At 28.4% G+C, this 13,754-nt stretch overlaps 1 protein-coding gene across 1 annotated transcript; it reads right to left on the minus strand.

Moving 5' to 3' along the window:
- Positions 1–1,005: 1,005 nt before the first annotated feature.
- LOC108859602 (ethylene-responsive transcription factor ABR1) lies at positions 1,006–3,612 on the minus strand. The gene is made up of 2 exons (XM_018633513.2): positions 2,980–3,612; positions 1,006–1,968 (listed from the first exon to the last, which is right to left on the minus strand). The coding sequence occupies exons 1-2, from the start codon at positions 3,407–3,409 to the stop codon at positions 1,226–1,228; spliced, it is 1,173 nt and encodes a 390-aa protein (XP_018489015.1). The 5' UTR covers positions 3,410–3,612; the 3' UTR covers positions 1,006–1,225.
- Between the last annotated feature and the right edge of the window lie 10,142 nt (positions 3,613–13,754).

Genomic DNA, 13,754 nt, shown 5'->3' on the forward strand with positions numbered 1-13,754 from the left:
GTGTATTAATATGACATAAACATCATCTTGAGGGCATGAATATTCATATACTACGATCTTCCATAATATTGGTAGTTATAAATCATTTGTTGACACACCAACAACCATGCAAAATTTCTACCAAGATAATAAATAGTTTAAAATATATAAAAATTACAATATAATGGTTTAGCGGCAAATTTGAATTTTTTTCATACTGGGTCCATCTAGTGCTAGTAGTAAGGGTTAACAATTTTTGAGGAAAATCATTAGAACTTTTGAATGTCTCGTATTCATGGAATCTTGCTAGATATGTATATGTTGCTGTTGGGTTTGTCGAGGCTAGAGTAATCATGGGCCTTTTTTCTAAGCTTCTTCCTTCTTGTCGTCACAAGAGTCTTACAAATGTCACGGCCCATTAGATAAAAGGTAACATCGGCCCAATATTGAGCTTATCTCTCTAATTTCTTCACCGGAGCTTACTCTCCCAGAGTATTGATCCCCCGATATCTCAGATCATATTTTCAACTTTTTCTTTCGTTTCGAATCTGGGTGTAATTTCGTTGTCGTGTTGATTACACAGGAAGAAATGGGGCGTCGATAGATCTGTCTTCTCAACCAAGAGGTAAACATAAGCTTAAACACCATTCTAGTTATGACCGTTTTATATTTCAGGAAGCAGACCAGCAGCTATCTAAAATGGTTGTGTCCAATTCCAAAGCCTTGATAGCAAAATCTGCTTCCAGGTCGCTACCGAATGATGGGCAACAAACTTGGAGAAGCTTTTAGATCTTGTTAAGAAGACTTGCCACCAAATCCACAAAGAGACTATGGTACATAAAGCTGCACTAAGAGCTTGAGAAAACCGGGTTAGCCACAAGCACTACAGTGGAAAGAATCTTTCAGGTTGTTTCACACTTTCACTGTCTTAAAATTCTTCATCTGATTTCTTTTATCCTTATTTTGGTTCACGTTAATTAGTATTATCTATGACTATGTCTGTGATCTTTAAGGAAACCTTTCAAGAGTAAACAAATTATCTCATGTTTTACAAGTTAATATTATGCAAAATACATATGATAAATATTGAAAAAACAGAACATGCATGGAAAAAAGCAATACAAACCTAAACCCTATAACAAATAATCATTTTTTCTCTTTTCTATTACTATATATAGTGAAAGAAAAAAATAAGAATTTGAACAAAAAAAAAATATATATATATATAAGAAATAAAGCAACTCCATCAAGTGGATGGGCTATTATTATAGTTGTTATTATCGCTTGTCTTGTCTGGTGACCATTGTACGTCCTGGAGGTAACCGGTTTCGCTAACTGATTCTGGCGTCGATTGAACCGCTGCTGGAGAAAACAGAGGACGAGAATGAGATGACGACGATGACGTAGATAGCATCGTCGAGCCTCTGCTGTGACCAAAACGCAACGGAAACGATATCTGATCATATAAATCCCTAGATTGTTGATGATGAGGATGATGCTGAAACTGTTGTTGACGAGCCATCTCTGAGTAACTCAAGTTATACGGTTGCATCAACGGCTGAGAATGAACGATTTGGTCCGAAGCAGGTCTTATGGGCAAAAGGGTACTTGTGGAACCTGAGTTCCTTAATTGAGTTGGTCTCTGAACAGCGGTTGGTGGCACAGATTGTGTTGCAGCGGGTCTAACGAGTTTTACGTTTTCAGGGAAGTTGAGTTTGGCTTTGTTGCCTCTAAACCGAAGAGCAGCTTCGTCGTAAGCTCTTGCAGCTGACTCAGCATTGTCGAACGTACCGAGCCAAACTCTAGCCGCTTTAAACGGATCTCGAATCTCTGCCGCCCATTTACCCCACGGTCTCTGTCTCACTCCTCTGTATCTTCTTCGAGGTTGGTCCCCACTACACGACGACGTTTCGGTGTTACCATTTGTTGTAGTCATGTATTCATATGTTGGGCCTGAACCACCTGACAAGTTGCTCGAACCTTCTCTCACTGCGAACAAACAAACAAAAAAATTAACATAAAATTTCACTCTTTTGTTTTGACTCGTTAGTTAACTCTAATTTAAAAGGGATTAAAAAAAGATAAAGCCCTTAAAAAAATGTTGAGTGATTATGAGAAAGCGACGAGGCAAATGGGTGACAAAGAGCAATGAACAAGTAGTAAAAAGAAGCAAGTGGAAAACGACTCTTGAGGCAAATGGAAGGATATGGATTCTTTTGGCATATCATCATCATCCTTTTTTGTAAATTAATATCAAGACATTTTTTTATTATAACTCTTTAAGCATATGTCCGGATAATCAAGTACACTTTTAATATTTTCAATTCTAACAGTTTCGTTACTTGACGACAAAAAAAAACAGTTTTGTTACTTATATAGAGTACATCCTTAATCACAAGCTTTTTTCTCTTTTTAATTATATTATATTTTTGTTGTAATTCAAAAACATTTTGTAACAGAACACCTTGCATTGGGGTTTCAATACAATAAATTTCAAATTGAGATTTTTCGATAGTCTCGTGAAAACACAACTCGTTACTTATATGGATCCCATTGGATTTGAATATAGAAAAACATTATTAACTATTGTTGATGTTGTTTTGTATAGTCTGTTAGGGTAACTTCTTTTGGAAAAAACAAATAGAGCACCTTTTTTTTTTTGAAAAGCACTCTTTATATTTCTAACTTAGAAAAATGTGATGTGACCATTCACTTGATGTATATAATTTTAAACATCACATATCTACGTAAAATACTTACCACAAACCTTTCAAATTCAAAATCCCTCACGATTAATTTGAACTTTTTATCAAAATTAAGAAAAACGTTATTTTCAGATATTCTATGTTTTAAGTCGACCATTCTTTTTTTATATATATGTATTTACACAATAGAAAGATTTATCAGCACAAAAAATCTACTACCATCATTTTTTAGCATAGTAGTTTGTATTCATGTCGATTATAATTCAAACCTAAATCATATAGTGCCATGAATTACCTTTAGAAGTAGAACTGCCGCTGGAGAAATATTGATCAACCGTCAAAGTATTAGGTGCCTTGACTGCTTTGCCGCCACCGCCATCTTCATCCACCTCTCTCCTCCTTTTATGCCCGGAGGAGGAAGAGGAATTCGAAGTCCTTTCTCCACCACCACCGTCTTGATGAGTAGGAACATTTCCAGCGACTACATGTGTCAAAGCAGAGACGATTGCAGACATCTCCATCTCTCTGCTATAACCTGACACAAGAGAAGACGACGAGGGAGGTACGAGAGCGTTATCACGGTGGAGGTGGTGGTCATCTTCGGCCGCGAATAAGTAAAGCCATTGATCGATGTCAGATAACGTCCCATGATCATCTTCTCGAGTGGTAAACTCGGCTTTTTTACCAACGTTTCCTTCTTGATTTGCCACTTTTATGGTACACATAAAAACCTCTAAAATCCTCCTCTGGAACTACTTAAAGCTTATAAACCTATTTTATACTTTTAGAATGTGTTGTTTTCTTTTCTTAGAAGGAAAGAAAACTCTGCAGAGAGAGAGAGAGAAGAAAAAAACAGAGAGATAAGAGAGGCAGAGAGAAAGAAAGACAGAGATTTTACGAGATGTTTCTTTTTAAGACAGAGAACGAGGTTTAAGCTTTGATAAATATACAAATATTTTTGTCTGTGTAAAACTGTTCTTTTATTCAGCGCCGCCAAATAAAAAAAGAGAGTTCTCTCTCTGTTTCAGCCGTGTGAAAAGAAAACACGCATTTTTATGTAAAACATTAAAATAGAGTAAATAATTCATAGATTATAAAGTTTTTCTAAATATTTAGTATTATAATTTTTTATTTTTTTTTGTAAACATATATAGTATAAAGTTAACAGAAGAAAAATTGGTTTTGAAGATTAGGGCAATATGAACAGATTGTATAAATTGATAGTTGATACTATATATGTAAATGTAATGGATGAAACCTCTGCAACTTGTTGGTGATATCTAGTCTCATCGACATGCAAGTGAACTATTTAACACTATCATAATCAAAACTTAAACGGGTCTATTAAACTAAAGGAATTAAGAAAAAAAAGGTCATTAATTAGACAAGTTGCCAAGCAAAACCAAAAGCTATAAACACTGTTAAATAATATGGACATTCCAGACACCATTATTAATTTTTATCTTGATCATTCGGTGATTTTATATGATTACCATGGTAATGAATTGCTGAAAAATAGGTAAGCCATTAAAAGAAATATTATTACTAAAATACTAAGATACTAGGTGATTACCCGCGCCCTGCGCGGGATGAAAGGATTAAAAAAAAATTACAAATTTAATCTATAGATATTGAAAACACGGAAAATGACATATTATACATAGAATAGATTAGCATAAGTAACATTGATATCCAGATTAATGTAAGGAAAACTAATTTGGAATGAGATATTTACTGAATTTTTTAAATAACAAAAAAACTTACCGAAGTATCCGGATAAAGATAACCTTATTATGATTGATAAACAGTAATTGTCTTATTATTGAAGTTAAATCGTTATATTTCATTAAAATTATAATGGTTTTGAAGTACATAAAAATTGTAAAAGAAAATAAATATATTGAAGTAAATAATATTAAGTTGGAAAACAATAGAAAAAAGAAGAAACTAATATGAATTTTCAAATTTAGTGGACTTATTAAGACTCAAAATTTTAAAATAGACCCTTTATCGAACCTTAAATTCATTATAATTCAAAATATATATGAGCCTCTTCTAATTTATCTTTTATTTATAAAAAGTGTTTTTACTAAAAAGTTTCGAGGAAACACGAGACCAGGGGCTACAGTTTGATTGTTGGATTCGATCTCTTTTCTCATCACCTGATATATCTAGATGTTGCCACAAAGTAATGTTGCAAATCCTTAATTGTTCTTAGATTTCCAGACAATTATATAAAGTATTATATGTATAGGGCGAAAATTAAAAAAATCCACATTAAAATGACGTTCTCCTTAAATTTAATCGGAAATAATTATATGAATTTCCAAATTTAATGTATGTCACCATTTATAAAAAATTTCTAATAATTTTTTTGTTGCAAAAATTAATAGACTGCAAGAAATTTAATAGAGAATTCCTTTTTGAATGTATTTTATAATGTTTCAAGATTGCTCATAAATTTTTATTTACGATATTTTGATTTTACAATATAAAACAGTTTATATTAACCCCCACTGTGTTATCATTTCCCATAAAAATATTAATAAAAATAAAAGTCATCTACCAAAGTTTTATAATCATATTTTCGAGTCCCTAAAAATGGTATGTATTATTTATGAATCTAAAGAAATTAAATATTATAAAATATGAATCATAAACCCTATCAATTTTGACTATATATAAGACTATCCTATTAATTTCGTATAGGATTATAATTGTAGATTTCAAGATAATTATAGAAATTATTATACACATATGGCGAAAATTAAGGAAGTTCACATTAAAAATGGTTAGTTCTCTAAATTTAATCGGAAATAATTATATAAATTTTCAAATTTAATATCTTTCACCATTTATGATATTTTGTAATCAAAAGTATTGTTGCAAAATTTAAGGGATTGCAAGAAAATTAATATGGATTTTTTTTTGAATGGATTTTACAATTTTTCAAGATTGCTCATAATTTTTATATACGATATTTATTTTACAATATAGAACATTTTGTATTGTTCAGTCCCAAAAATAAGTGTCATGTATCCCATAAAATATAAAAATATTTAAAATAAATGTCACCTACTAAAGTTTTGTAGAAGAACATAATTATGAATCTTTTATATTTTTTACTCCCTAAAAATATCATGTATCATTTATGAATCATAAAGAAATTTAATATTATAAACATATGAATTGTATATATAATCAAAACTCTTTCAGTTGTGACTATATATATCAGACTAACCTATTAATTTCGTATAGGATTATAATCGTAGATTTTTAGATAATTATAGAAAGTATTATATGCATATGGCAGAAATTAAGGAAGTCAATATTAAAAATGGTATTCGCCTTAAAATTAATCAGAAAAAATTATAGAAATTTCCAAGTTTAATGTTTGTCACCATTAATGATAATTTTGTAATCAAAATGTATTTTTACAAAATTTTAGGGATTACAATAAATTTAATATAGAATTCTTTTTTGAATGTATTTTACAATTTTCAAGATTGCTCAAAATGTTTTATATACGATATTTTGATATTACAATATAAAATAATGTATATTGTCTATCCCAAAATAAATGTCACATATTCCATAAAATACAAAAAATATTCATCAAAATAAATTTCATGTACTAAAGTTTTATAATATAACATAATTATGAATCATTTATATTTTTCAGTCCTTAAAAATGGCATGTATAATTAAGAATCATAAAGAAATTTAATATCAGAAAAATATGAATCGTTTATATATAGTCAAAACCCTATCAATTGTGACTATTGATATCATAGTATCCTACTAATTTTGTATAACATTATAAAAACCCTACCGGATTTGATATTATCGTTCATATCAACACACGTAACAAATTAACATGACCAAAACATTATGTTAAGATACATCACAAAATCGTGACCAATTAACATGACCATGTTCGAGTCAACTTTTTATGATGTACTATGAAAACAATAATATAGACTTGTGATTAAGTCAAATAATCAATGTTGCCTTTATGAATATTCCATTTATAGATTTCCGAAACAGTCACACAATTAATACGATTTTCTCCACAATTAATTGTAAAGACATAATGGTACATAGATGCATAAAATGAAGGAGATACTATATGTTTTAGGCAATGGCATGACTGTAATAAGTCTAGGTAAGAAAGGGTTTTTGAAAAAAAAGTTGTGAGGTGGATTGTGGTGATGCCAAGTAAGTAATGGCAAACTTGTTAATCACACATGATTAAAAGGTTTATTTATAAATGGTCTCCTCAAATAATAAGAAGGAGATTTGCCTGAACGGCGAGCTTGAAGGTCAAGTTGAGATAGGAGCCGTGCCGTACAAAAAGCGCCTGTCTCGCACGAGTGCGGTGTTGGTTATTGCCGACGTCAAAGGTTCACTCTGGACGGTGTCGGTGATGGAAGGCCAGCGCACGTGACTTTTATGGGCCTTACCTACGGCCCATTTATTCCAAAGTTCGTGTTTCTCTTGCCACGAAACATTTACGTTCTTAATGATCAAAGTAATCATTGGTTGTGGCATTTAGTATTACATTAGAGACAAAACCGTGAAAGATAAAATATGTTTGTTCTTGGATAGCTTGTTTGGCAAGTAAGTCTGCACATGTATTGGATCCTCGGTTTATCTTTTTTTTTTTTTTTTTGAAAGGAATTTTAAATTTATTCATCTAAAAAAAAAACCTTGTTACAGTGAGTAAACTGCTATTGTTCCAAAAGATTAAAGCAAAATACATATTGTTGTTTAATTTCTTTTGACAGTTTGACCCAGGAAATATTCTTCGTTTTCGATATTTCTTTCTCCAGTCTATGTTCTTAAAATATTTGCCAACTTCGATAAATTATAGTTTTCATAAAAATAGGAATTGAATATTTCATTCGTTTTATAAGGATATCTAAGAAATTTTTTAAAAACTGTTAAATAAAAATGACAAGTAAAACTAAATGTCTATGTACAAGATGTACAAGATGATAAGAAAATATAGGTCCGAAATAAAGCATGCAAAGCAAAGTTTTAAATAGATAAAAATGGAATGACATTTGAAATGGAACTATATATAATTATTAATTACACCCAACAAAATGGAACTATATAACATATTCTTGTCTCCATACAGACATATTGACCTAGAATGGTTCAGCGATTACTCGTAGGTTCAACTTTCTAGTCTGAAGTCTGAACACGTGATTAACTATTGATAGTTATTATATTAACCTGAGTTTTATTTTATAGTGGGAGTAACTTGACGACCATCTCGAATTCGTTTTTTTTTTCAAAATCTGAGCAAGTTGCTCACAAGTTGACCTAGTTGGTATATTTACATTTTTACACGTGACCACTTGGTTAATTTCGTACTTAGTTTCTACTTGGTGAATTAAGCAGCACATATTTTTCTTTAACTCGTTGATAAAAACCATATTAGAATTTAAAATACAAAAGAAATTGTTAAAACTCAATGGTCATAATGTGACATTTGTATAATTGTATTAACCTGATGTCCCTTTTAACTAATTATTCAATACGATAATTTTGCTTGTGATTTTCAAAAAATATTGTACGGTGATATTGGAAAAGCTTTTCACCGGTCAATTCCTTACAAAAAATTCTCAGTTTGATACCGATTGCATTACAATACTAGTTCGAATATAGAATTATTAAAATAAAATAAATTTAGATGAGACCGATCCAAATATGGAAATCGATTATTATTTAAGCAGTTTCGCATGTGTATGTGTGTGCGCGCGCCTATCGCCTACTCTAATCCTTAGTTAAATTCGCATTAACAAAGCGATTAGACGTAAGGATTATTATAAGAATATCCCTTCAACTTGCAATTTTAAAACAATTTTAACGTTGCCAGGCCGGAGATCAACGCATGATCAGCTTAATTAAGTTCAGGCGTGTACGATAACGCCTTCTTTTTTTTAATGATAATCAACTTGTCTCTTTCTAAAAATTAAATAAGTAGAATATCGTATCAAACTAGGTGCAGCTAAAACCTAAACTGATATTACAAATGCGCACTTAAATGACTACGCATTTAAAAAAAAACTAATATCATTTTTGGGTCTAAATGTTAATATCATACTCATACATATACATTTATGCACAAAAATCATTAGAGTCGTGTTTTATTTGATTGAGCATCTGTGGACGTTTAACGTACCTTCACTTTTTTAGGAGACAGAAGAAAAAATATTCGTATGGAAAAGGGTAATAGTTATTCAGTCTTTACCCATTCTTTCTTTTGAGTTTAATAAAAGAAAAACTTTTGAGAGTTGTTGCCACTTGTATTAAATAGCCTCAGCAATTGGCAATTTGGCATCTCAACTTGATAGTTGTACTGTATTACTAAAGGATGTGCGACGGACATGGGAAATAGTGCTATAAAACTATGTACTTACGAATTAACTAGGTGTTTTCCTGCACCATGTGCAGTAAAAGAATTTTAAAATATTTTTTAAAATATAAATATAAATTATATTTATTTTATATTAATATTATAATTTTTCTTATCAATATTTTAATATAAATTTGATTTAACTGAACATTAAAATTAAGATAAAATCAATTTTGTTTATTTTGAATTATATTTAAGAATGTGCATGTATATATTTAAAATTATAATCTTAGGTAGATTTTTCTATCTATTTATTTTAATTAAATATATTAAATAAATATGTAAAATTTCAGAATTGTCAAAAATTAAAATTAAACAATATTTATAAAATCTGTAAATATATATAAGAAACTAATGATTTTACGATTTAATTTGATTTTATGATTTAATTTTATAATTTTCTAAAAATATGTATATATTTTTGAAATATTTTTAATTTAAATGATATTTCAAAATTTTAAATTCCATAATTGAATATATTTATTTTAATGATGATTTATGCATTATTGCCATATTTTTAAAAAGTCCAAAAATATAAATCGATAATAAATATAATATATGATTTATTACCATATTTTAAAAATTTTATCAAAAATATAAATTAACATTGTATATAATTATCCATGTCATATTAATCTATAAGATATGTCATCAATTTTAGTAGCTATGTCACCATTATTAATCTAGGTATTTTCATGCACCATGTGTAGTGATGAATTTCTTAAAAGTTAAATTTTATATTTTAAAATATAATTTATTAATATTATATATTTTATTATTTTGACTAATAATTAATAAAAATATCATTAATTAAGCATAAAATTAAGAGAATTTTTTTATATTTTAAATTATATTTAAGAATATATATGTATATATATAAAGTTAAAATCTTAGATAAAAAAATTATTTATTTCATTTGGTTAAATTATTATATCAACTTGTACAAAACTACTAAAATCATATAAAATTGTATAGTTATCAAAATTTAAAACTAAATAATATTTATATAATTTGTAGATATGTAAAAGAAACTAATGATATTACGATTTATTTTTTTTTAATTCAAGAAAAATTAGAAAATTTTAGATAGTAAAAATTTTATTATTATAAAAGTAAAATTATATAATATTTCGAAATTTAAAATATCATATTTGAATATATTTATTTTAGTGATGATTTATGAGTTATTACCATATTCTACAAAGTTTACCAAAAATATAAATCAATATTAAATGTAATATATGAGTTATTACCATATTCTAAAAAGATTTCCAAAAATATATATTAGCATTAAATGTAATTGTTCATGTCATATTTAACCATATGACATGTCATCAATCTTAATAGCCACGTCACAATTTTTTTTGTGAAAACGATTGTAGAGAAGACATGTGGCAAATCATTTCTCAAATATAGACTAGGGGATTTCTAGTAGTTAATAAAATTAAAAGGGAAAAATAGAAAAAAAACACTCTTAACTTTTATTGTCTCCTTAGAACTTTTGATTTTCCCTTTATAATGAAAAAATAACAAACAAAATTTATAAAATATAAAAATATGAAAATTATTGAAAACATATGTATGACTATTTATATGTTTAAACTTCCAATCAACTAAAATTTAATGAAAAAATTCTTAATTTTAATTGCATTTATGTCGGTTATCTTCCGTCTAAAATATGATAACTAAATATGACAGATATTAACAGTTTATAAATTAAAAATTCATAATGTTGGAAACTTAACTGAGAGGTTTTTTATTCAAAATAGTTGAATAATTTTATCACTAAAAATTATTAAATGTTTAAAATCTTTATTATCAGTTATGCACTGTTGAAAATTCTTATAATCATATACAGGCCTTTAAAAATAATTTTGATCTTTAATTTATAAATCCTAAATTAATTATTTTCAAATTCTATTGTTATCTTTAATTCATGAACTCAGAATAGATACTTAGAGTAAGATGCCGACTTTCTTCTTGTGTTTACAAGATTTCCAAAAAAATAATGCATGGTTATTCTTCTTCTTTTCGAATCGATCTGATACATTATACTTCTGCTCTACCATATTGATAAATAAAACAATATATTTTATCTATTTTCTTGCTTTATTGTCTCTGTAATATCATGAATAGACCTGCATTATTTTACTCTAACAAAATAGCATAAATTGTAAAAAGTTATGAAGTTACTGTTAAGCATTTCTATCTCCGTATTACTTTAAGTGATGTTTAGTAAAAAAAATTATTTCAAAATAATTGATATTCTTGTTATTTTAAATAGAATTTAATATCATTTGAACTTTATAATCAATAACAAAATACTGTGTTTTTATTAGTTGAATTAGTTTTATTTAATAATATTTTTATATAACCAAAATAAATGATATAGAAATTTGTATTTTTTTAATGCATGTGCAAAAAATATAAAAAATTTATATTCAAACAGAGGGAGTATTAATCATTTGTCAAAGTATTAAAATATTTATAAACCTTGATAAATTGGTTATAAGATTGATGAAATAATGTATGAAAATTTATTAATAACTTTTAAACAATGCATAAGTGATAATAAATGCTTTTAAAATATTTAATGGGATATATTGATAAGCCCTCCAACTATTTTTGAACAGTAAGAAAATTTTATTTATTTTTTAACATTATAAATTTTCAACTTACAAATATTAATGTTTATCATCATTTATTTTAGATAGAGGATGAAAAACGTTAACGGAGTTCAAATTTTGACAGTTTTTTTGTTGAACTTTTAGTCGAGTGATTATTCTACGATCTATCTGTAGTCCAAGGTCCTTTTTACTAAAAGTCCATTAAAATATGACCTGAAAAATGATCGACATGAAAATTCGGATTCCACAATGTTATTTTAAAATTACAAGCTACTGTTTATGGACGTTACCAAACGAAAGCTACTGTATAATTAACGCTTATGTCGTGTCTGTTACATCTTTCGTTATATTAAAATATCATGTTTATACTTTGTGTCCAGCACGGTGTTTTATATTTGTTGTCGTAAAACAGACTTCAATTTTGAGTTCTCGTAAAACAAGTAAACGTTCTTTGATGTTTAAATAACAAATTTTTATACTCGATCAATTCATTCATATATAAAATGTACCTGTAAATACAGGCAAATGTTCAGACTTATCATCATGCGCTTCAAAGAACACTGAAAATCAAAGTCTATCATGGGCCTACGGTGTTAGATAAATCACTTTCTGTCTTTTGAATTTTTGTTGGCCTGATTCAAAATACTCTACAAAAGATTTCTCTCCGGTATTCAATGGTAGCTAACCTAGTTAATCCCTTCTTAATTGTAATATTGTGCGCATATTTTTTGACAACTTTAGTTTATAAAAATAAAAGACGGCAATGTATGTAAACTTTTTGCTATTACTACTCTAGTTTGATTAACCAAATTGTTATTAATATAAAAAAGTTAAGCTCGAGAAAGAAGATACGGTAAGTGTTCATCTGAACCTTCTATTAAATCATATTTCCATGGTTCTGTTGGATCGAATTTCTCCTCTGTCCCACAAAATTATTGATTATTGTGATTCTGTGAATTATGGATAGACACGGCATAATGAAATTTGAGTTATGCTGCACTGAAATATGATAGCGGTCAAAATATGTAACAGTTAAATGTCAGCTCAATGTTAATCTAGACGACTAGATTTCTCAAAGAAAGCCCAAGATTTTGAAAATTATTATTTGCTATAGATATTCTCGTCTTGTGGTCATCTACATAAGTCTTTACAGCAACATAGACTTAATCTACTACCTGACCTAAAGTTGAATGACGAATCGAGGTGTTATGGATCATCAATTGCTAATGCCAAAAAAAAAAAAACAAATCAAACTGCGAGTGCAGTTAGATGTTGTCGTGATCAAACTTTCAGTATAAAAACGTACCTTTTTGGAAATATAAAAACATATCCTGTCAACGAATGTTTTCTCTTTGTTATAACAAAACTTACGTTTCATTTGGTATACTCCACGTTTTACATGGTATACTAAGAGATTTGACACATCACACCTACAGCTACAATAAATTTATTGTTCGACAAATAAATGCTTCCGAACTTAAAAGATAAGTAATCCATTGAGCATCGACACATGGCCACAGAGCCTGCAGAGAACAAAAATTGTGTCTAACACGTGGTAGAAAAAGGCTGACTTTACTAATAAAAGTGAAAAGTCAAAAAACTCTCAATACCGACAAGTCAACCACTATTTTTATTTTATTTTATTCAAACACGAGTCAATAGTCAAATTGAGTATCAAACATAATTAATAATATATGAGAGCAACACTCCATGAAATCCTTATGAATTCGTGTCACTTACGTACAAGTACAAACCCACATTTTAATTTCCGCAGCCAAAGTAATAGTAGACGTGACATACAGTAGACATACATTCACATACACGAGTATTTTTGTTGAAGTGTGACAAAAACAAAATCACGTTTTTATATTATATCATTGGAAAAATTGTCCTTTTCATATGTAACTAACTTAAATAATTCTCAGTTCTGCACTGCATCTTTGCAGAAATGAAAGCACAATAAGCGAACACACACAAAAGCAATCTCGATAGAGGCCGTATTGGGCCAACATGATA

This window comes from Raphanus sativus, chromosome 5 (assembly GCF_000801105.2).
Source record: "Raphanus sativus cultivar WK10039 chromosome 5, ASM80110v3, whole genome shotgun sequence".
Lineage (NCBI taxonomy): Eukaryota > Viridiplantae > Streptophyta > Magnoliopsida > Brassicales > Brassicaceae > Raphanus > Raphanus sativus.

What these genes read in the sequence shown, in the direction of transcription:
- LOC108859602 (XM_018633513.2), bottom strand. Translation starts at nt 3,409, where the DNA reads ATGTGTACCATAAAAGTGGCAAATCAAGAAGGAAACGTTGGTAAAAAA. An exon ending in CGGCAGTTCTACTTCTAAAG is followed by an intron (nt 1,969 to 2,979) that starts GTAATTCATGGC and finishes GTTTGTTCGCAG; the next exon opens with TGAGAGAAGGTTCGAGCAAC.